The sequence below is a fragment of the Euwallacea similis genome, chromosome 6 (assembly GCF_039881205.1).
Source record: "Euwallacea similis isolate ESF13 chromosome 6, ESF131.1, whole genome shotgun sequence".
Taxonomy (NCBI): Eukaryota; Metazoa; Arthropoda; class Insecta; order Coleoptera; family Curculionidae; genus Euwallacea; species Euwallacea similis.
Genome location: NC_089614.1, coordinates 4,074,812 through 4,100,711, shown reverse-complemented (window position 1 = coordinate 4,100,711; position 25,900 = coordinate 4,074,812). Strand labels below are relative to the sequence as shown.

Here is a 25,900-nt window from a genome sequence, read left to right as displayed (position 1 = left end):
GCAAATTATTAGTAAAAAAATATATTGTTTAAATTGCATTAATAGTTATAAATAGGTATAAATTTATAACGTTATAAATAAGGATATTTAATATATAATTTATCACAACCGTCGGTAGTAAATGCAAAAATAACTGCTAAATACATTTTAATACTGCGACCATTGCAGATTCCCCAGAAAACAATTTTTAGATAACATTTTTTAACGCTAGAACAGGCCATAATAGACAAACTGAGCCTATCAGGTACGTTATTTGAGAGCCAATGCTCCAAAACGCAATGCTTGCAATTATAGGGCCTAATGCTCTAGCCAAAGCACCCAGAGATCTGAAAATTCCCATAACGGCCCCTTTTTGTTGGTCAGTGCCATATTGGGAGGCCAGAGTTGTTATTGATGGAACCACCATTGCTGTGGCTAGAAATATACCCTAGTTATTCTAATTCTTTTCTGCACCACTTAAGTTAACTTACACACTGCATATAAAAACAATCCAAAATACAACATTAGAACACCTTGGGCAACTCCAACACATACAAAAGAAGGAATAATTATCCATAAGCCTAGAATAGCAGTGGCCTTAGTTTTTTGAGGAGGGATTCTTCTAACATAAGCGCCTTGTATAATGGCCATTGTAACACCTGTTGGAGATTAATTTATAATAATTATAAGTATGCTTCTACTGTAAAAGTACCTATCGCAAAAAACATCCAACCTTGCTGCATTGAAGTATAGTTGAAAACATGATGTGTGAGGAAAGTTATTGTAAATTCTAGTCCACTATATATGAACATATACACAAAATATATTAATCCCAGTCTTTGAAGTTCCCTTAAGTCTTCATTTTTAATGGTTTGCAATGCCTTAAACCGAAATAAGTCTCTAGCATCTATTAGTGATTTTGCATTTTCAAAAGTGGTGGAAAAATGCTGGGCACGCTTTTCCTAAAATAAAAAAATAAAATCTTCCAAAACATCTTTTAATTGTCTTGACCTTAGGAAGGGACTCTTTGAAAAACAGTGTAAAGAATATAATGTCAACTATAGAGAGTAGTAAGGCAAAAAGGGCTGGAACAACAAACCAGTTTCCAGTTTTTTGCTTGGCCCAAACAGCAAATATAGCTCCTATCATTGGGCCAATGATGAATCCTAAAGAAAAGGCTATACCTACTAATGCCTGAAAGGTGTATTATAGCAATTGCTGTAAGTAAATAGTTCAAAGTTATACCATTCCTTTTCCTCTTGTATAGATTGTAGATACATCTGTGATAATAGCCATACTTATAGAAACATTTCCTTTACTAATGCCTCCAATAAACCGTGCCAAGATGAATAGCAGAAGATTGTTTGATAGCGCCCATAAAATGTATGAAATAGAAATACCAAGCTAAAAGAGGGTAATTAATGAGCTTTTACCAAAATAGGAAAAAGCATATTCACTTTAGCAGAATTCTTATTTTCCTAAATAAAATAAAAAGCATCTGAATTTGATGCAGTGTCGACATTCAGTATATTTACCTCTACTCATATATCATATACATACCAGACATGTAATATTCACAGCTTTCCTGCCAACAACATCAGATATTCCTCCAATAATTGGAGATGTTACAAACTGTAGAAAACTAAACATAGACCCGAGAAATCCTCCAAACAAAATGGAATTAAATTTCTCTGGAGCGCCCACTAGTTTTTGGAAAAAATATATTTGATCCGAAAGCCAAGCATATAGCCCCATAGTGTCGTTTTCTTTGTAATGATCCAGAAGTGATGGTAGCAGTGGTAAAATCATAGTGAAGGCCAATAAATCCAGCAATAAAGATATAAATACTACAAACACTGTGGGGTGGACTTTTTGCTGGTTTTTTTTCATGTTGATGGAGTTAATGCACTTCTTGGTGATGTTTTCACGAGCGAATAATTGTAGGAAGTTCACGAAAACGGATCCTACTTTCTCATTTTCTTAGCTGTGGGCATTTTTTAAACGTGTCACTACATCAGACTCTGCTAGTAGTCTAATGAAATCAATCAAGTAACGATATATGTAGATACAATCTTGAAAGGTATAAGAAAAATCCGGTTCTTCAATAATGTTTTGAGAAAATTTATATATGGGGTTATGCTATGATGTGTTTGTTAGTCATTCAATATATCTTTGTTTCCTATAGTACTATTGATTAAAGTGAGACAGATGGTCCGGCTTTTGACAAGTTCCGTTAATTTTCGGTGGGATTTTTTCATTACAAAATTATACTCTACGTATTCCGTCCAGTTCCTGGAACGATCTCGTAGTATACACGGTGGACCAATAAATAATTAAAATAATTTAGTCGGAAATGCAGATACTTGAGCCAAAAGTCTTTTTTTGTGCCTCTTACATTTCTTGACGAGACAATCTTTAAAATGTGACACTAGTGATTTTGTCTGAACAATAAGTTCCTATTATTATTAACAATATATGAAGCTTATTCCCTTCGATTATCGGTATTAACAGCAAAAATATTCTAGCTATACTCTTCAAAAATTTGTATGCAGGGTATCCCGAAATAGCGTAGAAATATTTTGAGAGGTGATTCTAGAAATTAAAGTAATAAAAAAAATTCTTATAAACATATCCCAAAAATTGATTCTTAACGAGGCTAAAACCCCCCAATAGGGGAACTCTAGTGATGATTTTTTTGCAATATTTTCAAAACGGTTTACGCTAATGTTATGAAATTCGATATGTTTTAATAAGTTGGAATGAGAAAACTTTTTTATATCCATAATTACAGATTTTAGTCAGGGATGTTACATACAGGGGGTCTCTTACATAAATTCTGCCCTAACTTTTTTATTCGTGACATTTCTTAATTTTTAAACTCAAATTACTGAATCGTAAATATTTTTAAGTAAAAAAGATCCTGTTATTTCATATCGTTAGGATAGTCGTTTTCTAGAAAAATGAGTTTTTATAAACCGATGCACGATTACATGAATCGCAAAATGTATGTTAATAAATATACTAAGCAAGGAAATCTGTGAAGAACAGAATTAAAGGACGCGTTGAGATGAACGGAGAACATTTTCAACATTTGTTACGAATAAGTGATAAATCCTTAATAATATTACTCTTGTTATTGCTAGCTAAAAAAAAATCTGTTACAAGGATGCCTCTAATTTTTCTCCAATTGAACACGTGTGGGACATTATCAGTAGGAGATTGCGAACTTTATAGCCGCCCCCTCAAGCTCTCGCAGCGCTTCGACATGAGGAAGATATTCTAGAATGAAATACTTCATCAGAAGTATGTCTACGCGCATTAGTGAATGTATAAGAAATCGTAGTGCATTAACACAGTATTGGTTATAAAAAATTCCAATTCATGGATTAAAGTTATCCAATTTATTTAATACTTTAATCAGTTACTTACTTTGATCTCTTTAATATTTCTACAAAATATTCTCGAAATCGGAACATTTTTACTGAGTGTTCGGGTTTCTATATTACTTAGTATAGGTATATTCATGAACAATGATTGAATAATTTGGTGGAGCTCCATGTTGTTGAAATGAAAGTTCAAAAATAGGGAGTTGTCATTTGAAAAAAATTATCGAAGACGTCATATTTTGTAGAGGGCTTACGTTACTGACACAAACGATATGTCACAGAAAGTACTTTTTTTTAATAAAATTAACGTATTCAAGGATTTTTTACAATTTTCTTTTACCAGAAACAATGGATTTATGCATGACTTTACGAACACCCTGTACATACATTATTAAAATGTATATATATACATTTTTTTGGGGGTAACCTATTAAACTATAATAAATACTTTTGAAATTCGTCCTCCATAATCAGCTCTTTTGAGTAACCATAGCACCCAATCCAAGGCATACTCTGACAATAATCTGTTTTCTTTAGTGTTATTATTGAAAATTAAATAAAATCTCACATTAAGGGAAAACGGTAAAAGATAGGTATAGGACGCCATAATATTAATTGAAAGGGCATTAATTAGTGATTATAATTAATACATAAAAATGTATACATTCCATTTGAAATAAAAAAGTTATGCTGAATAATAAATAGGTCGAATTTGACCGTTCTTTTTGCCCATCCTGTATATCAGTTTAGTAAAGAATTCGTTCTAGTTTGAAGAATAGTTTGTTCTTAAGAAGTAATAGTGAAAAAATAACAGTCAAATGACTCATTTCGGTTAGAAAAAAATGTCTTCTTGACCCTTGCATTTTTATATTTTCTAAAATTTCTCGAGAAGTGTTTGTTTTAGACCTAATGTGATATACAGACTTCTACTATTTTCTTCTTATAATTATAAATATGTCATAAAATCTAGTGCGTTACATTAAAAAAAACATATGTTTGAAGTGTATCTTTCTTTTTGTATACCTTGTACAAATGAGAATATTTTTTCAATGTACCTTGTAAGGTCTTATATACACCTCTAAAAACCATTTCCGTTCAAAATCATTAATAAGAACGTAATCTTCCGAGGCACTCTTGGTGCCTCACCCTGTATAGGGAGTATACGTATATAGGGTAATCGATGAAAAAAAGCTCAAAGAATAAATTCATGTATTGTCTATTTTAACAATGAATGACGCCGCCCTTTATTTTGTTTAATAATCACCTCTTATAGTATGACCGAATTAAAATTAATAGTATTTTTACCAGTAACGCACATAATACATTTTTACACAATTTTTTTGCATTTGTATAGTGCTTTCATTTCAAAACGAACCATCCTAAATAACTCTTGAACTATGTTGTTTTACAATTTCCAAAAACACGTCAATTGAGATGTCGAGGGGGAAACTTTTTGAGCTTATGTCCAATCTCCTATCGCAACCCCTTGGGCAGGGAGCGACTCACCATTAAAATTTTAAATAAAATGAGGAGTCTAGTGGTATCTCATTTCAAAGGGCATGCCGAGACCTTTTCCCCTGCGAAGTTTCAGCTCATTCCGTTCAACCATTCCAAAAAATGTTGCGATTTTTACAACGAAAAAATTATTTTATCAATTGTTCAAAATGTGACCCGTTATTTCTAAGACAATAATAACATCTATTTTCAAATTTTTTGCGAATATTGATGAAAGTTTGGCTGGTAGTACCTCTGCATTCCAGTGTTTTTCTGGTTTTCAATTTTTGAATACTTTCAATTGGAGTTTTATACAGTTTAGATATTAAGCAATCCCAAAAGAAGAAGTCGAGAGGGGTGAGATCTGGAAATTTTGCTTTCTCTCCTTTAAAAACTCGAGCGGTTCTACGAGCGCATCGATTTTCAGCTGCGTAAAGGAAGATTATCTCCGTTCTTTCAGCTAAAGTGTATACCATTTTAAATAATAATTTCAAACTATCTGATAAATGAATATTCTAACTCTAACGTTAAAACAGTACTAAGTGGTCATAAAATCTAGTGTAGTTGTTTTGATATCAGAGGAATGCGAGGCATTTGGCACTTCTTTAAGGTTATTGTCTTGAAAATAACGGGCCACATTTTGAACGTTTGATAAAATAATTTTTTGTATCGCAAAATTCAAGTGGCTGTCCTTTTGGAATGGCTAAACGGAGTGAGGTGGAAAGGTCTTAGCATGCCCTTTAACATGAGGCATCACTCGACCCCCCATTCCATTTAAGATTTTAGGGGTGAGTCGCTCCCTGCCCAAGGGGTTGCCGACAGGGGATTAGACATAAGCTCAAAAAGTTTTCCCCTCGACATCTCAATTAACGTATTTTTGGAAATTTGAAAACAATACATAATTCAAGAGTTATTTAGGGTGGTTCGTTTTGAAATGAAAGCACTGTATAATAACTATTTAACGATGATACGCGAACTGTTACAATGACAAACCAGATGAAGGAAAATCACAAGATAAAAGAAAATGATAAGCTTTTCCATTATTACAAATCTGCTCTCACAAAAGCTATAATATCCGTATTTTTAGAACATCGGGATTATCTCTGTTTTCAATGTACTTAATGCATATATAACATATATATGTGTGTTACTTTGTAGATAGACGATAATGTGAGCCCCTTTATTGGATACGGTGGAACAGGAAATTTTCTTATTTACTGTAGGCTACACAGATACACAAAACAAAGCTACTTCAAACATACACCACTAAAAGCGTGTTGGATGAGCGACGAATAATATTTTAGTGCTCAAAAATTAGTTATTCACGGTCGGTCGCATCCTGAATAGGAAAAATTACTATGGCATGCATACTCATTTAAATATTTAGCTCTTCCCTATACCTGCTACCTGCGCATTGTAGATTACAGGTGATCGGTTTCAATCAACAGGTCTTCGATAGGATGTTAGGACAAAATGTTATTAGAACTTGATTTCTTGGAACATATAACAGTAATGGTTGTTCCATTGAATTTCAAAGTCAACATTGAAGGCGAGAATCTGGGGAAAAGATAAGGTATAAGTGGTATTTTGACTTGGCGCGAAGTATTTTCAGCTGGTAATGGAGTGGATTGTGAAAGACAAAAATTAATACCTGCGGACTTTATTATGTCGAAGAATTAGTAGGTCATAAAATTTCTTTCAAAATGATTGAGTCATTGGTCGCCTACTGACTTAGGTAAGGCAGCGATTAGTAAATGAACTATTCGTATACAGGATTAGCCGCACAACCCGTTTATTAGAAAAATTTTGACTTCCCACTGTAATAGCCCAACGAAGTTTGGTTTTAGCCTAGAATCGGCCATTTTCAATCCAAATAAAATATTTCCAAAATGGCGGCATTTCCGGTTATACCGGAAGTGGGTACCGGCTTCGATATTTTAAACGGAATCCCCTAATTTTCTTATCATTTCTGGATTTCATTTTTAAATTTTAACGTCAGTTTATGTAAAATGTTTTGTGCCTAAAACTTACCATTTTCGAGTTATACTGGAAAATTTAAAAATTTTGACAGCTGTAAAATCTCACTCGGTATTGTACGGTAGCTCCTGAGAATTTTAGAATCGGTTTTCTGGGGCTCATAGAAGACCTAATAAGCTACATTTTGACGTATTTAAATTTGATAAAAATCCTGTCACAATCCCCAAAACATGCCTCCGAAGTTGCACGACTGCAAATGTCAATAACTTGCCTATTTCAACTTTGGCACCCCGTACCTTAAAGCATCTTCGAGTTTAGATCTAGAATTTAATTCTGTATCAAATATTATTGAAATTTCCTGGACCGATTCTGGACAGGGTGGCCCATTTGAAATAAGCAAGTTAATGAGATTCGAAGTCATGCAACTTCGGAGGCATGTTTCGGGGATTGTGATAGGAATTTTGTCCAATTTAAATACGTCAAAATGTAGCTTATTAGGTCCTCTCTGAGCCCCAGAAAACCGATTCCAAAATTTGCAGCGACCAGCGCACACTACTGATATCCATAAGATCTTGCAGCTACAAAAATGTTCAAATTTTTCGGTACAACTCGGAAACGGTAAGTTTTAGACATAAGGCCCTTTACATAAACTGACCTTAAAATCTAACGAGAAAACCGAAAATGATTTAAAAAAATGAGGGGATTCCGTTTAAAATAACGAAGTTGGTACTCACTTCCGGTATGACCGGAAATGCCGCCATTTTGAAAATATCCTACTTGGATTTAAAGCGGTCAGTTCTAGCCTGAAATCGAATTTCGTCGGGCTGCTGCAGTGGGAAGTCAAAATTTTTCTAATGAACGGGTTGCGGGACTAACCCTGTACAAGCGTAAAATAATCAAAGTTTATGTAAATGCCGAGTCAAAAGTAAAAATTGTTAACGATGTATTGGTCAGCACCTGCTGCTTAAATAGTAACATAATTGGTGACAATCTTCATTAAACGCGATAGCCACAGAAAATGGTCCTTATTTTACGTTAATTTGGACAGGGGCCGGCAGATATTCACATAGGCGGAGCGCCTGTGTGAATATCGACGAAACGAACCGAGTGAAGCATTATGTACTTAACAAAGTATTAGTATAATTAATTATTGTAGTATCATGTGAGAGCCCATTCAGGCATGTTTGATTAAACAATAAATAAGCTCGCTATAGATCTTTGCATGTCGTAATCTCCGCGCACCTTAAAAAAATCGGTTGTGCACCGTGCATTGTGGCTAATTGATGGTACCTACTTACATAAGTATCATTTAAATAAATCCCACAAGCGGTGCGTAGACATAACTAAGGTACTCACCGATCGGAACTGGGAACGATATCATGTGAAGCAGAACTAAGCATTAACGAGAATTTAATCTCCGCAATAAATTCTAATTTTTGCCATAATCGCCTTGGCTAAACGAAAGCCATCGCAAGCCATCGTAAAGGCATTATCGTTTGTAAAAATCAGAAATTAGCAGTTGAAAAAAAATAATTAAATCGACGTGTTCCCTTGTTGCTTTCCGTGATTATATTATTAGGTCGTACCGTGCACAGGGTGTCCGATAACACAACCATCAACGCAGGTATGCCAAGGTTGGGGAAAACCAATACCAACGCCAAACCTACCTACAGCTACTTATTGGAAAGTGAAAAAACCGAGTGCTGTTGACTTGATCCGTAGCAGAAAACGATCCCTTTACATCAATAAATTGTTATCATCATGCTATACCTGATGAAAAGCCAATCTAGAACCAAAGTGGATTTTCAATATTTAATTTATAAACGTGTTAAACTGGTCTAGCGGTTCAAGTAGTGCTACTTATGAGTATTTAGCAAATACAGGTAAAATACGGCAGCAATGCAGCTTGTGCGTACTACATAATAACGTTCAATTACGATCCCACGGGTAGGTAGGTACCTATACTCGTATTTAAAGCATCATCAGTAATTACCCAATGCAATTAACGCAATCATCCGATTTCTATTAGTACCCCATGGGCACCTAATCTATTTTTGGATTATGCAGCTCCGCGGTTGATCTTTGCTGCACTTACAGTTCGCTTTTTGACCATATAAAAATATTGGGTTGGGCGTGTTGTGACAGGGAGGTACGATCGGTGCCCACTTAAAGAGCAGGAGGTTCGCCTCTAGGGGCTGACACAATCCGTATGTGGAGAATTACAAGTTTAAGATATCTTTGTTTTGTGGAAAAAAACCTGACATTGTAAAAATATTTTTAACCTGATATGACTTCCGGTTAAACCGGAAGCTGACCCTTACTTCATTTTTTTAAATGGAACATGGCAGTTTTTTTGAATGAAAAGGTTTTTTTTATCTAAAATAAACGTGAAATAATGCAATACATATAGTACCGATTTTCAACTATTTTTAATTTATTTTGATTTTTGCGATTCTTCAATTATCTATAAAATTGTTTGATATAAATTGATGAAATGAATTTTAAATTACTGGGAAATTAACGAATTTTTATAAACAATTAAAGAATATTATATATAACAAAAAGTATTTGAAAAAAATTATGAAATTTAGAATTTTTAAATTTAAAAAAGAATTTTTTTCAAATAGCACTCTAGAATAATTGTTGCACTATTAGATTGGTAGAAAGAAAATTAACAAATACGATATACAGCGTAAGCATAAAAAAAATTATAAACTATTATACTTTATACTGCATAGGTAATAGACACATGAGCGCACTTTTACACGATTAAATTGCTTAATGTTTATTTTGATTGTTAGTTTTTTTTAGTTTTAGTTAAAAACCAAAAACAAAAAACGCGTAAAATTGTCAAACTACGCAGTCATAATCTACTATAAATTTTTATAATGACATTATTTTAACACCTTGTATATCGAAAACTAAGTATTTGCTGGCATTGCGGGATTTATAAGAAAAAAGTCCTATTTTGACATAAAAAATACGCCCCTATCTTCTTTGTACTGAATTTGAATAACCCTGTGTATCCAGTGAGTTGAAAAAATGCCTATATTTTATTTTCCTTCCTTTTTTTTATTATTCTATACATTTCTTTCAATTTTGCAGGAAATTTACAATAATGTAAAAGCTCTGGAGAAGTAGCGAAAAACGTGTCGCAAGTAAAACTGACATTAATACAGGGTGTTTCAAAATTAATCTTTAATTCAAGTGCTCTATAAAAAAATTAGAAAAGCGAGGTAGTGGATGCATTCAAATTTTTAACATGCTATGACGACAACTTTGTCTAATTATTTCAAATAAACCGATATAAGCAATTTTTTCTATGATTGCATCACTTAGGAAACTAAATGGTACAACGGTCAAAAATAAGTTTATTTGAAAAATTAACATAAAGTTTTATTCACATGTTAAACGTTTTAGTACACCCGCTAGAGTGTTTTTCGAACATTCATATTTTTTGCGAGATAAAGTAAAGTTAAAATTAGTCAATTTCAAAATGTTTAATGAAAGTTAAAGTTGAAGTAAAACCTAATTTAATAACATTGTACGAAAATTGGCTTGAGCCGCGATACATTTTCACCGATTAACACATTTATATTATTAGTAATAAATGAAATATTGAAATGAACAAAACACGGAAGTCAAGACAATTTAGTCATCTTTCTTAAACCATGGAAATAGCAATTATTGATTAAATAGAATTTGTTACGTTTCCACATGCATAGATATAACCCAGATTTAAGGTCGATTAGTGACAAACTGTGTTCTATTAGCTGAACCTAAACGATATATGTGTGTGTCTGTAGATACAATAAATGAGGAAAAGCAAATAAATGTGCAAGACATATTTTAGCTATTGCTCACCGGCCAGCATTTAGAATTCATTAATGGTTGAATGTCCATGGTGTCTATTAACGCAATAATAGGCTTCCGCTTTCTAGCTGATATTTTATTAAGAGAAGTTAAAACTCATTCATGCCTAAAGCAAAGGCGGTTCTTTGAAATTCTGTTAGTAAAAAACTTCTATCACTAAAATTTAATTTTTGTGCCTTTAAATTTAACTTAGCAGGTATTTTTTCAAATATGCGTGTGTGATTCATTGCGTTCATGACGCATTAGCAGAACTACAGCATACAAAATTGTTATATGGCGTGGCATTATGGCTAACTTTCTCTCCATGATCTTCAATATGATTTGCATATATTGTAATGCTTGGCAAATTGTAGTGATTCGCGAAAAATTGCACTACAAGTGGTATTTTTAATTTTAGCACTGTGCATTATTTTTGTCCGAAAGCTGGGTGTAAGAAAGAAACAATATTCTTTACATTTTTTTTTATTATAATACGTATATATCACAAATCCTTTTTGGCTCTCAGAACACACATTGCTATAGTATAGTACCCCTAATAAAGCCATCCAATCTAAAAAGTTGTTATGAAAACTTTACTAGAAGTAAGTAATGAGAAAAAGGGTAACAAAGCTATTAGTTTGCGCAGTAAGTGTGTGTACTATATTTCAAGAGCAAAATTGTAAACAACAATTGTAATAAACATTTCAGTTCAAGTTAAGGCAGCATGAAACTAACAGGGTTGAACAGAGACTTGTGAATCATATTTAAAAATGCATTTGCAATGGGATTTATACACAAAACAAATACGTATGTACAATCAAATACGATTAACATATAAAACCCCTGCAGCAAAAGTTTAGAATCACTTGGTAAAAAAATCTCATACAGCACTATCAATATATAGGGATACTATAATACTCACACTCTATCAGCATCAATTAAAACTTACTTTACAAAACATTAATTATCTGACAAGCACTCCGTATCGAGCACACAACAAACCTTGTATTACAGTATTTATTATTATTCAGTTCATACATAGGTATTATGGTACAACACAGATCTCTGATAATTTATATACAAAAGAAGTCACTGGGTTTTTTGAACCATACTGTGGCGTACCATTATCCTTGTGGCATGGAGAAATCTCCAGTAGGTCTTGCCAGTGGCTGGACTCGATTGGGACTGTGTTACCTTAGGCCGATACTTTAGTAGGTAGGACCAATCCGTGGAGAATATTGCAGTCAGTTCAATAGTATATGATTTCAGGCACTAACTTTACATTACTCATATAGTATGACAGATATGATTTAATATATAAAACTAGCGAATACACATGTTACTTTAGTCATCCCGGTTTGTTCAATGTATAAAAATATATAAATATTGTGCAGATCTAAGCCCTCATCAAAAATAAGGATTAGGAGTGGTACATAGTAAAAATGAGCTCAAGCTTGAGAAGATCTATTGTTTGTTGATAATCGGCGAAATTAACACAAAGAAATGTTGCTGTAACACAATAAGAATTTGTTCCCATCAAATTATAAAACAATGAGACTGCTTTAGAGTACAGCACAGCAGCAGTAACTTCGTTTTTCTTTCTCTGGACTAAAGTTCATTTCCCTGACAATTTCAGCAAACACTTCATTGACATTGGTTCGGTTTTTTGCGCTGGCTTCAATAAATGGGCAACCCCATTGCTGAGAAAGACTTTTACCTTCTTCATAATCCACTTCTCTCTGATGATCGAGATCCACTTTGTTTGCAACTAAGAGGATGGGTACTTTTTCAGTTCCCTTAACCCTGGTAATGAGCTCCTTCATGGGACGGATATCCTGGAACGTTTGGTGGTTTGTCAAACTATAAACTACGACAAATCCTTGTCCATTTTTAATATAAAGGTCCCTCATACTAGCGAACTGTTCTGTCCCGGCGGTATCCAAAATTTCGAGGACGCATGGGGAGTTGTCCACTTCGATTTCTTTACGGTAAAAATCCTCGATCGTGGGGTCATATTTTTCCATAAAACATCCGGACACGAATTGCACAGTCAAAGCACTTTTCCCAACCCCACCCGATCCGAGGACGACTACTTTAAACTCACGCATTGTTCTACCTCCTTTCGGTACTTGTGGGGGAGCTCCAGATATTCTAATATTTGCACAAATTAGCGTATTAACTAAATTTATCACTTTTTGAACAGTCTTTTATCACCTTTCTGAAATCCATTTCAACAAACAATAACTAACTACACATCATATTCGCCATCTTTAAGTTGTTGAACAGAGAACGGCGATACGGCTGCAGCAAACTCAACATTTCGTCATATGTCTACGCTCGTCATACGCATCGCACTACTTTAGCGGGGAGTGTTAAGACACTGACGATGACGGTAGAAAGATGCTGTCATTGGTGTCGGGGATTACTTCAGTGGGGGACTGTACTACACTGTTATCCAATCTCTTAAATATTCATTAAATATCTTACATTTTTTAACTTTTCCAACTCAGATTGGAAAATAACGTTATGAAATTCAGAGCGTAGAAGCACACTGCCCTAGGTATACACTCACGTTGAATCACTGTATTTGCATCAAATACAAATTCAGCTACAACATTCGGGATTATAGATATCTTTAAATGCCAGATAGTTTTTAAGTGCAATCCGGCAACAAGGCCTATCTAATGGTCCTGGAGCATGCGCCTGTATATCAATGTCACACGATTTCCTCTATATTACTTTTTCACTTAATAACGTCACCATAAAGAAACAAATCACCTTAAAAAATAAAATAACAGCAATTAAAATGTTAATATCCCTTAAAATTTGTTAAGAACAAACTATGACAGAAGTTCTGACAGGCAAGTACAATATTTAATTTAATCAACATTTTCAATTTAATTACTTTTTGTTAGATATTAGGAAAACTTGGGAAAGAATCTTTGACCAAAAAGGTTTTTTAAAAGGAGAAATCAACTTCATCTTAAGGGAGTTTGAGGTACTAGTTAAATCATCCCAATATTCTTAATTAATTAAATTAGTTCATATTCAGGAAAAACGAGGAGACAGCGAAGTAGACAATTTGTTCAAATCAGTTGAAACCTTAACAGACATAAACGATACCCAGATATATCGTCTTCGTGAACTTGCCTATGGAAAAATTGTTGATGCCAATATACAACTCAATGAAGCTTTAACTCTTTGTGCTAATTTTCCCATTTTGGAAGAATCATTCAATCAGGTAAAACATTTGTGAGATTTTTTTAGCCGACCAATAAACGCATATTTTTAAGAGCACATTACTTCATGAAAACCGCAACAAAAGGAAAGATCAATGGGAAGAAGTGATGGATGGAATCACTGCAAACTACTCAGAAATCAACAGAGAATTTGAGCAAAGGGAAGCTGATCTAAAGAAAACATATAAAAACATGGAGAGCAAATTAGTCTGAAATTTGATAATATTTAAATAGTTTATAGCAATATCTCAGTTCATTGCCCTCGTAGTTACAGGATTTAGCTTTTGATTGTTTGGGATTGAGTAACTTATTGTTTCTTTGGATGCAGGCTACTACTTGTGTGTAATTACAGTCTTGGCAGAATATAATTTTGTAATTTATTATTAACATCTCTCAAAAACTGGGTGAAGACTGGGACTTTGAATATTATTTCTACAAACATTAGAAAAAATGACTAGCACTTTGTGATATATTTTTTTTCAAAATAATCAAAGGCGTAACTTAGTTTAAAATGTTTTACTTTAGGTACAACAGGTTGTTACATTTTACAATAAAGAAAAATATTGCAAAATAGCCAATGAATTACTGAGCTGAAGATCTTAACTAAAATATTTGTACAAATCTTACAATAGGTTGAAATTTAATATGATGCCCAGCCTATCATCATATAAAGGACCAGGCGTTTAAACTTATAGGACAACGACGAAAACAATACAAAGTCTACGTTTAGTCAACCCGTCGAATGACATCTACAGCAGTATTAATATAACTATACACTTCTCGATAAATAGGGCATTATAAACAAAAAATTTAAAATCTTTGGCAAATTTGGAATTGGGCAATTAATTAAAAAGACAGTTAGGCCAGTCAACTAAAATCATGGCCATTATTAGCTCCGTGTACACAATTATATCGGTACAGAGTGATTTAGAATGCCCTATTAACAGAAGATGCAGTGAAAACGAGGATGAAAGCAAGCCGGCCAATCGATTGCTTGAGATCAAGAAAACAAACGTCTATGCTTTAACAACAACAACAAAATTACATTATTTAATTTCGATAACTTCTAAAGTATAATCATTTCAGGCTTACGTACGTTAGGTAGACTCGATCGAACCAAAGCGAATAGGTGGATATAATAAAGCGTAATATGCATGCACCAATTTCATCTCCTGATAAGAACAGAGCGAGCCTTTTCCTGTTGAAATTAGCCGAAAACATTTTTTTAAATAATACCATATTGTATTCATGGATTTAATTATTCCCACACATTGTGATAGTTTTAGAATATATTCGATAACAAGCTAACTAATGTATAAACTCTTGTTCAAATTCAATAAGAAATTTATTATATACAAAAGAACTCAAGCTTGAAGCTATACCTTAATATGAATTTCTGCCTTGTTTTACTTCATTACTGCTCATTTTATTTACAAGTCGACACTATCTGGATTTTTCTAGCGTTTATCGCAGCAGTGGAAGATCGTAAAGTGGAAACTAAATTTCTACTGTAAGGTGTCATTAATGTGGCGACTTGAGATAGTATTGTAAAACTACCGTCTTTCATTTTATTATGCAAATTTAAATAAGTACGTAACCATTATACGACGACAAGGCATCGAAGCGACTGCACTTAACAAAAATATGGTTTTTTTTTGGTGCTCGAGTAGTGTTTTACATCTTTAACAAATTGGTAAAGGCAGCTGAAAAGAAAAATGAACAGACCTGTATAGCCTGGTGTGGTGAGAATAATCTAGGTATTTGTAATTTAGTATTATACATGCTACAAAATGAGTTGGATTTAAAATTATTATTTAATGACAAAATCCGCAACCATTGGCATGGCATATTATGTAGTTTAATACTGTCCTTTGGACAAATAAACTCATCTAAAACATTCAATATTTTTTGCACCATTTTAACATTGGATCAAAATGGCCAAAGCTATAGCATAATAGAGCTATAACAGCTGATAATACAAACAATTTTGCTAAAACTAGAATTTCAATTTTTTGAATAAATTTAAAAAAATAATAATCATGGACATCCTCAATTTCCTGAAAACGTAAAAAACATCTATGGTTACGGATTTAGCCTTTCATTTGGACTATTCACTATGAGTATATAATGCTTTTGAATGTTCGGGTTTTCAAAATGATAATACTGTTAAAATCGCTTCAAATGTCACACCGGCGTGTTCGTCGTGAGACTTACCAAAGCTTACCATTGATATTCATAGCCGGTAGAACAGAGATAAACGCATACCTATCCGATATATGAGGCACCTGACGTAAAATGAAAAATGTAAAATATAACAATAATTAAAACACGTTTACTAGGACACACGCTAGAAACTAAAACTAAAGAAATAATTCTATGAACATATAGTATTTGGTAATAAATAGCGATGGAAGAAAAAGTAAATGAAACGATCGCAGAATTGCTCAATGTCCACGTTCCGTCAAACGGAAAGTGCTTCTTCCACTTAACTGTGTAATAGGAAAAGTGTTCACTATTCAAACCCTGATGTACGACAAAACTGAAATTTTGGCTGCATGGGGGGTATGAGAATAACTAACACAAAATAGGCTGTTTGACATCGTAGCGGCCCGAGAAATATACATATCAGATATGGTAATAATTAAATGATTTATAGTGAATTAAGGCTAACCTATAATAATTAGCTAGTATTTAAATAAGTGTAATAACGACGGTCATCTCACAAAATTAGTTCAAGTCAGCGTTGCCGCACTGCTATGGCCGCAAGGGAGCAACGTCAGATGTTGGTCGGTCTCACTATATTGTAGTCATTTTGAGCGGGGATTTTTTTTCTTCTTCCTCTTAAAAAAGCAGCAACACCTGAAATTACCATAAAGAAAATTCCATCTTCGGAATAAAATTTACAAAATTCGACCAGATTCACTTCAGCAAAAATCAACATTCTCTTGCTTAAGTGAAGCTAACCTTGACCTTTGAATTTTGACTACATACTTTACATACTTGGTCTCATCCAAAGGTTCAATCTCTTGAGGTTGTGTGATAGGCGTATTACTGTGGCCGGCAGTGGGATCGTCCGTATTTAATTCTCCATTAGTTGAGCTGACAACCTGCACAGATCCATGTCGATCCGCAGGAGTCAAGTTTCCTAAGGTGCTCTGCTTCGAAGCTTCAGGCCATGCAGTATTTTTGTTGGTCTGAATAATAAATAAAAGCTTGGTCTTTGTTTTATGTTTTGTGCAATTTAGAAAAATAGTCAAGAATGTTTAAGTAAGGATTGACATTAATAAATCCACCGAATAATGCTTTAAGTAGCAAAATTAAGATGAAGTTGGCATCATTGACCAATTTTATACAAATATGTCGCTATTTAGCTAAAGGAAGAAACGTTAAGAATAATGTCAAAAAGTACCTTTGGAGCTGGGTGCCTATTATCCCTATTCGGAGATATAACCACATCATGAGCGGTAGTTTGAAGTGAGCCTACAGGAGTACTCTGAAAAATAAAATTGCAGTGAAAATATTGTTCTACTGAGGTTGCATAAAGGACTGGAATGAAAGTATTTGCTTATACATCTGTGTGTTTTTGGAATATACATATAGTTCCAGTTCTTTTGAAAATTTTCTGCAATTATCCCCTTAACAATAAAGCCAAGCAATTTCATTAAATTTTGCCTCAAACAAAAAAATATATTCCAAACTATAAACTATCATGTTAAACTGTAAGAAGAAAAAATTATATGATTGGTACAAACAATGAAATAAAAGAACTACCTTCCTGAAATTGTTCTACAATTATAAAACAGTTTCATTCACATATCACCTTATAAAACTTTCTGAAAACAATCCCTTTTTCATTAAAAAATGAAAACCTGCCAAAAACTTGAATTATCGTCAAACACTATTAATTGCCCCATAATAAAAGTACTCAAGACACGTGATTAAAAAGAGCAGATATTTTCTCCGCCATTGTGAAATATGCAGATGAAATAATATACAGGGTGAGTTAGAGTTAGACAGCCAAACGTACTTAGGGAATTTGATTTTAAACAAGAAAGTTCTAATAAAAATGTATCCGCAAATGCTTACTAAAAGCGCTACAGCCCTTCAAAAATGGCCACCGGAAATTAATTTTTGCTTTGACTTTTTAAAACCATTTAAGATAAATGTATAATTGAATTAACAAAAAAAAATTTTTTAATGTCTTATTTGTAGACTCAATAGCAACACTTTACTAACAAACGCTCTATGCTACTGATTCAGCATTCCATACAGTTTCAGATCTTATTTATCTTATTTAAATAAAGTACCAAGTTTTCGCCATACAACACAACAAACAATATGTGTTGTAATGGGTTAAAATTTCACATATATGTACTGTATTTTTTTATGCCTTATGTAGTATTAAAAATATAGTTTAATTAAAGATTGGCATACGCACATAACTCTAAAAGAAAAGGTATTTCAGATCATTTTTAAATTATAAATCTAAACTAAGAGATATCTGAAATGTAACGCCTTCAAAATGAACAAAAATGATGTCGCATCGATTTTGTTTGTTAGCAGTTTATTTCATAGCTTGAAATATAGAAAGATTTGATGTTTCTTGAAATACTATACGGTGGAATTACCAGACTTTATTATTAATGGGATCTTGATTACTCGAATTAGCCCCGCATACTATCCAAGAAAAATAGTTTCGAATTGGTACAGTAGTCGCTTAATTTTCTGAACAACCAATAGATACACAATGGTGAGTATATTTTTATTTTTGATGAAATACATTATGTATATGTAAAGGGTATCCCAAATTTCGAGATATGAAATGCAATTTAAATATTTTTTCTATACGCCGTATTCTAATTTTTCATTTTTGGAGTGGCTCCCTTTTTCAGAGTTAATTGATATGAAACATATCAAAATGTCTTTATATTAGTGTTTCATATTAATTTTTTTTCATTCGTGGAGTTATCATAATTATTTTGTTTTTTTAATGATACCTAATTTTTTACGATTCAGTTAAAGAACGGACGAACTAAAACTCGAAATAACGATGATAACTGGAACGATGAGGAAAAATAAAAATACGAAAAATTATCATAAAAAGTAAACGATGACATGTATCAAATGAGTCAACTTAAAAAATGGGGTTACTCAAAAATGCGAAATTCCAATAATGCGCTCTTAAGAAAAAGTAAAGTTATACATCATACCTAAGAAATGCGTGGCTCTGCTAAAAAGACTGACAATATCAATTGATTTTCAATAAAAAATTTCAATATAATGTTTTTGTAGACAGCAGCACAGCTAGAAGTTTTTTAAATAAAAACCCTGCATATTGTTTATTATTACACTTTTTTCGTAGTGTGTATTCCTTTGTAGAATTTCATAGTTTCTTATAAATGCATCTCGTGTCTGTTGAAATAAACAGCTTATTTGTTTATTTATCTCCGATAATGAACGAATGACGGACAACTCTTACCTTGGACAAAAATTGGAAAGCCGATTGTGCCTTTGCAACATAATATAATCGAAAAAAATCTGATTGCGCCACTGAAATTTTCTCATAAAAAATGGAGGCCATTTCGGAGTTATTATATGGACAACTAATCTGGAACACCCTCTACAAAGTTGTAAGTATATTTGGTGCTCTGTTAAATATTTCCGTTAGTTTAAAAATGACAATTACAAAAGTGTTGAAGTTTTTCATCGGTTTTTCATAGTGATTTACTTAAACTATTGTATGTAATATGTTTAATACATTCAATAGTTTACTATGTTTAGTGTACATACTAAACTAGGTAGTAAAATTATACCATTGAAAGTTTACTATACATTAATATTAATTCCTGAACTTTCTTCTCTAAATAGTATAACGAAAATGGAAAGCAAAATATGAAGCAAAAAAAAAACAGCAAAATCAAATTCTACTCTTGGAAACTTGCTAAATGAAACCACAAAACTAAGAATAAAATAAAGCAGAATCAAAAACTTGGAAATTAAATACCTACACACTTGCTAAATAATTAGCATTTCAAAATCTTCTAATCTGGAAATTCTTCCCGAGTAATTTGCACAAACTGCTAATCGGTCCAAAAAAATATAGCAACAAAAATTGTCCACATTGTTCAAAATGGCCTTATAAAGTTTTATTCGCCTTAATTGAAATGGGAAACATTAAAACAATAGCGCTCCACAATAGTTTGTGAAACCATAGAAAGAGAATTGCATAATCTCAATTAGGGCCTTAAAATTATCTTTAAAATAATGGTCAATAGCACTAAATTATTAAGAACGATGATTATCTTTGCTGATCAGATTTGTCTAGCGATACAGGTACCTTATCGGATTTGGTTTTAATTTTATTTGATGGAGGAGCTCTTCGCAATTGATGTAAGACGTAAAGATTCGGTGGCTGTTGGATTAAGAGTTGTTGTAAATTAAAATAGATAATTAATTGAAAAATAATTTAACATATTCAACATGAATTGAAACATTATCATATCTTAAAGCTAAGTTAAATTAACAACACATTTAAAAAAAACTCAACTTTCCATTGCAAGGCGCAGCTATTTCATAATCCAGGGTTCCTGAAAGTGCAAAATGGACTATACTTTCTTTTATACAAACTAATGTTACGAAGCCTTCAGATCTGGTATTTAAAATTATACATAATTTAATCGTCCAATTTTAATTTAAAAAATACTAATTACTACCACAGAAATGTAATAATGACAGAGGTAGCCAAAAATCAGGTAATAAAAACATTTTCCAGGGGAAAAACTCCACATATCACAAGAAACAAAAATAAAATAGACTTACCATAGTTTTTCCAGTCCAGTCGAACTCTCCATCGTCAACATATCCTTTTTTCTTAAACAAATTAGTGAACAAATTGCGCAAATACTCGTAATCGGGCATTTCAAAGAAATCAAGTCGTCTAACGTATCTAAGGTAAGTTGCCATTTCCTCTGGATGGTTTTCACATAAACTATCTATGGTAGTGGCTCGTTTGGTATCACCAATTTTCTGATAACGCTCCTTCAGAGTGTCCGCTTTGAGCCCTTGCCAAGGCAACGAACCCCTCAAGAAGTACATGAACATATGACCTAATGCCTCCAGATCGTCTCGTCGAGACTGCTCCTTGCCTAAGTGAGTGTTAATGGACATGTATCGGGCAGTTCCTGTTAGAGACTTATGCTCTCTGTACGGTATATGTTTATTTGTTTCCGACTCAATATATTCCTTAGCTAAACCAAAATCTACCACAAAAAAACACCACGAATGTAACTATAAATCGGATAAAGACTGTTGCAATAATACCTATAATGTGTATAATTTTCTCGCGTTTTGTACTCTGCCTGCCGATAAGAAAATTTTCTGGTTTAACGTCTCTATAGATTAAATGTCTAGTATGGACATATTCAATTCGGTGAAGCTTCAAAAAAACATTACCTTAAATCTATTCAAAAAACATTAAGCTCATAACTTACCAGTTGAATAGCAATCATAAGAACAGTCTTTAAAGTAAATCTGCGTTCACACAAATCAAAGAGATCCTCAAGGCTTGGGCCCAATAATTCCATAACTAACGCATTATACTTGCCACATGGACCAAAATAATACACTTCTGGAATGCCCTCTGTGGAAAATATTACTTAATCACATCATTCAAAGACTCCAGCAATATTCCCTTACCATGACTACCAAGCAGTTTATAAAACCTATATTCCAAATGTAGCTGTGGAGCCTTTGACTTCATGGGCTCCATTTTAATGGCAACATGCTCATTGTTATAAAGATTCTTCCCTAGTCGTAGCTCCCCAAAATTACCACAGCCAATTTTCTTGCCAACTCGAAAATTAGGTCCCACCATTAAGACACCACTGGAGTTCACACTATGCCTGGTATTGTGAGACTCACTGGTACCTGAGTGTTTATGCCAAGATTTATGCAATGCTGTAAATTAAGTTGTAAATATTTTAAACTTACCTCTATGCTTAGAGTTTTTCTTTTGATCAATTTTATCCATTTTTCACAACAATAGAACTTCTCTGCAAAAAAAATAAATGGTAGAACACATGCAGTGTGTGGCTTTAGACATCACTGTCATTATCAAAGTACATATTTAAATTAGTCACATTGAAGAAATATTTTGATGGGAGAAATTATTGATTTCTAAGATCTAACACATTACCTTTAGGGGTACTCGTTAATTTAATCATAAAAATAATTAATATTTCACTGATCATTGAATAGTTAGTTATTCATTATTCTCTTTGCCAGTAATTTTTTATTTTTTTTATAATGGTCATTAAGACCCAAAATTACAGCATTATACTTTGTTCTCATGTTTATCAGAAATATAAAATATGTGATGTACACTGTGTAATAAATTACTCAAAAATTTACATTTGCCCGTCTTGGAAATGATTTGTACTAAATTGATCCTCATTAGCTAATTTTTAACTATATTGATCTTCGAGAAGTATCTGGGTCTTTCCTTTAATAAATCTCTTACATGGAATACTCATGATACCAACGCAGTGCGGAAAGTATTGTGTTTAAAATATGTGTGGATAGTATGGTTATATGTAAATTATGCAAAGTTGTGTGGGGGGTCAATAATCACATATAGAGCCAATAGTTTGATTCTAAAAACTACTGTCCCTCTACAACAGGGGCAATGAGAATCATGCCCATGGTTGCTGTGCTACCTTTCTCCTCTACCAATTGCTCTGGAGCAAAAAGGAAAGAAGGTGGCATGCATGGTCAGGCAAGTGAATTTATAAAACTCCGTCATTCAGCACGAACAATAACAAATTCCTTTGTTCCTGACATAATAACAAAGTTTAACTGAGGGCACATTTTATGCAGGCCTACTTCCTCCCAGAAAAGAGTGGAGGACAGAATTTAGATCTAAACTGTAGAAAAATATGCAACTTTTCTGTATTCAAAAGACAATTTTATGTTCTTTAGCTAAAAAAAAAACAGTACCTCAGAAAGAACTATTGAACATACAATTTTTTAGGTCCAGCAAAAGATTCCAAACTAGGGAAAATATTAAGTTGATCAGAGTGTTTTCAATCTTAAAATCTCAAATTATTGTTGCTACTAGACCCATAGTATAAAATTTACGCTATTGAGGACGTAGTAGCAGGTATGGATCTCCTAGCTTAATTTTTCGATAAGTCTTTAAAAGTAAGAAACACTCTTTGATAAAAATACAGTTTGGGTGTCAGAAATTATCACTTTGACATTTTTAGTATATCTTTTTAATGTGCAAAAAGGAGATAGATTGAAGAAAAAAGTAGCCTTTAAGGCTAATGAAATATCACTGATTCATGAACAGTACATATTTGTAATTATGTGTGTAAAAATGCATATGCTCTCTTTTTGCAGCAAAGTTTTTAAATTGGTACCTATTACAGGCAAGCTGTTATTGGACATAAATTAGTAAAATTCTATTTTATGTAACTTAGGGATTGAGAGACAATACCAATCTTCCAGAGAAACTCTAGTTGCTCAGTCATATACACAGAATTCTAAAGCAGCTATAAACTGCATACAAAGAAATCTTAAAATTTAGATCCTAAAGGCACCATTTAAAACATCTCTTCCATGCATTTGACTTGCAAGAGTAAACTGAGCCAAGCTTTGGACATTACAATATGTTGGATAGCTGTGTTTGTTATCATTTAATATAGAGGATCTTCATTGATATGGTGGTAAGGACAAACTGACCTTGGAATACATAAGTAGGTAAAATATAAGGGTACAAATTTCTCATACAATGAAATGAGAATCTAGGTGTCAACATAAAGTTTGTTGTGAAGCCTACTACAATGCATTATTAAGATTAAAAGTGATTATTATATGATTACTATAAAGCTGCAAACTTTAAAAACATTTTTCAACGCTGTAAAAAAAAAACTTATTAAAGTAGTCATGGATAAATACCTAGTGAGCTGAAGTATATTGCAAAGGCTGTACAGTTATTTAAAATTAAAGCTGTCTAATACTTATTTTAATTTAAATTTACTTACATACTAATGGTGATTGGTTATAGTTATTTTAATATGGCCACTATTTATGTATTTCTTTAAATATCATTTACTTATTAAGTTTTCATTTATAACAAAGTTCAATTATCTTTTATTTGATAAAGATACTAGATTCCCTACAACCCAGGGATGAATAAAGGAACTAAAAACATCAAAATGGAAATATTATTTGGAAAGTCAAATGTCAAGTTTGAACTTGTTTGTAAATTGTACTGGACACAACTTGTTTGTGGTTGAGAGGATATTTCAATAACTTGATCAGCTTAATGTTTAAAATTCCACAATAACAAAAGAATGCGAAACTATTCCAGTCATTGTGATATAGGAATATTGAAAGGCTTATAATACTCTCAAGCCTGAAATTTAAGATTTTATTAATACAAATATACCTAAATTAAACATTTAATGATTGAGAAAATAAATATGAGAAATATCTTTAAAGGAATTATAAGATTGTTTTTAAGATTGCAGGTAATCAAGTAGGGTAAACAGCTGAGAGGAAGAATGGCTACCTCCTACCTGGGAATATGCAGTGTTCAAAAGAATAATAATACCTACTTACTCGTTAATAATTCACTGATGCCAAAGTTTCAAAAAGTCCAAAGAAACAATTGCGATTCTTTTGGAGAAAGTCCTTTGAACTTGAGTCATTCATAAAGATTAAATTGTTGGATAGGCATATCACATTTTGTACTATCACAGGTATTTCACAATTTCTGAAGAAGGTTTAAAAGTGAACTATTTCGACGCTATATTTGCAGTTAAAACCCAGCAGCAATCCAGAAAGACCAAAGATTGGCCTTTAGGTGGATGGGTTGTCTTTAAGTGTCATTTCAATTCCATATTCCGAGATTAGATTGCGAAAACGGCTGAACGCCATTACAGATTGGGACCGGGCAATCCTGCTTTCGCCGTTAATAGACAAAATACTTGCGACTGATGTTCTGGAAAGCACCTCATAAACCCGAAAAAGGCATACAACGACTCAAATACTACAAAACGATTCTTATCTGCTAAAAATACACTGTACTCAGCCACAATTCTTTGCAAATAGTGTGCCGTGTAATTGACTTTTGGGTCAAAACAATTCTGAGCATGCGCCCGGATTACTGAAATCTCCTTGATTTTCGGACACCAACTACAATTTTTTTCTTTAAGACCAACTTATTACTCGAAACTATTCCGCACTGAATATCACAAAAATAAACTGCTAGACTGGTGACAAAACTTCTTGCAAAAGTTTATTTTTCTCAGGAAATTCAGAGAAAATTAGGTGTGGTGAATCATATGTTCTGTTTCCACGGCAACAGTCACAACAATATCCAAAAGTTTCCCGCTGAAAGCCTAAAGCTGCAAACTTCTTACCTGAAACTCTTATAATCTAGATTTTACATTTCACGAATAGAAATGTCTTATATCAGTAAATAATAGATAGTATGTAACGATTGCACTAGTGTTAAATTACCGTAAATTTTCATGAAATTTCTGCTTCAAATACTGAAGATCCACTCAATCGATAGCGATTTAGCTCGTCACTTTGTGACCTGTAATACCGATCTAAAGCGAGCTTTCAAATATGCGCTTCGTGTTCGGAACACAGAGCAGGAATTCAGTTTCACCCTTTACTTCAAGCTGTTCTCCACACCAGCGATATGTGAATGTTGATTTAAGAGCCAAGCCTTCTTTGATGCTAGATGATTACATAAAGAAACTTAATTTGCCAAATTTGCTTTTATATATTTGTAAAAAATATATTAACAAATAATTGTTACATATTATTTGCTTAATAGATAATTATTTTGAATCTTTCACAACCAACTAAAACTGCGTAAATAATTATTATCTAGTACTAGACTGGCATAAAGCATAAATAATTAATATGTACGATATCACTGCTAAAATGTCATTTTTA

At 32.9% G+C, this 25,900-nt stretch overlaps 4 protein-coding genes across 5 annotated transcripts; 1 reads left to right on the top strand and 3 right to left on the bottom strand.

Moving 5' to 3' along the window:
* Positions 1 to 5: 5 nt before the first annotated feature.
* rtet (major facilitator superfamily domain-containing protein rtet) lies at positions 6 to 2,052 on the bottom strand. The gene is made up of 6 exons (XM_066391207.1): positions 1,540 to 2,052; positions 1,225 to 1,383; positions 991 to 1,173; positions 692 to 941; positions 471 to 638; positions 6 to 414 (listed from the first exon to the last, which is right to left on the bottom strand). Exons 1-6 carry the CDS (start codon positions 1,867 to 1,869, stop codon positions 188 to 190), a joined length of 1,317 nt encoding a protein of 438 aa, XP_066247304.1. The 5' UTR covers positions 1,870 to 2,052; the 3' UTR covers positions 6 to 187.
* A 9,103-nt stretch (positions 2,053 to 11,155) lies between these two features.
* Positions 11,156 to 13,071, bottom strand: Rap2l (Ras-associated protein 2-like). Its single transcript, XM_066391328.1, has one exon. It carries the CDS (start codon positions 12,794 to 12,796, stop codon positions 12,251 to 12,253), a length of 546 nt encoding a protein of 181 aa, XP_066247425.1. The 5' UTR covers positions 12,797 to 13,071; the 3' UTR covers positions 11,156 to 12,250.
* Positions 13,072 to 13,581: 510 nt separating this feature from the next.
* Muted (biogenesis of lysosome-related organelles complex 1 subunit 5) lies at positions 13,582 to 14,498 on the top strand (the record flags this gene model as incomplete). Its single annotated transcript, XM_066391083.1, has 3 exons — positions 13,582 to 13,686; positions 13,741 to 13,929; positions 13,982 to 14,498. Coding segments are annotated over 3 exons (453 nt in total), but the record flags the coding sequence as incomplete, so codon positions are not given.
* gish (casein kinase I gish) lies at positions 14,429 to 25,424 on the bottom strand. Of its 2 annotated transcripts, none has more exons than XM_066391311.1 (9): positions 24,551 to 25,424; positions 21,917 to 21,978; positions 21,623 to 21,853; positions 21,418 to 21,566; positions 21,248 to 21,362; positions 20,747 to 21,186; positions 17,337 to 17,420; positions 16,919 to 17,121; positions 14,429 to 16,786 (listed from the first exon to the last, which is right to left on the bottom strand). In XM_066391311.1, exons 2-9 carry the CDS (start codon positions 21,954 to 21,956, stop codon positions 16,735 to 16,737), a joined length of 1,314 nt encoding a protein of 437 aa, XP_066247408.1. In that variant the 5' UTR covers positions 21,957 to 21,978; positions 24,551 to 25,424; the 3' UTR covers positions 14,429 to 16,734. The 2 variants fall into 2 exon arrangements, with proteins under 2 accessions (XP_066247408.1, XP_066247409.1); XM_066391312.1 differs by having other exon boundaries at positions 16,928 to 17,121; positions 24,551 to 25,423.
* Between the last annotated feature and the right edge of the window lie 476 nt (positions 25,425 to 25,900).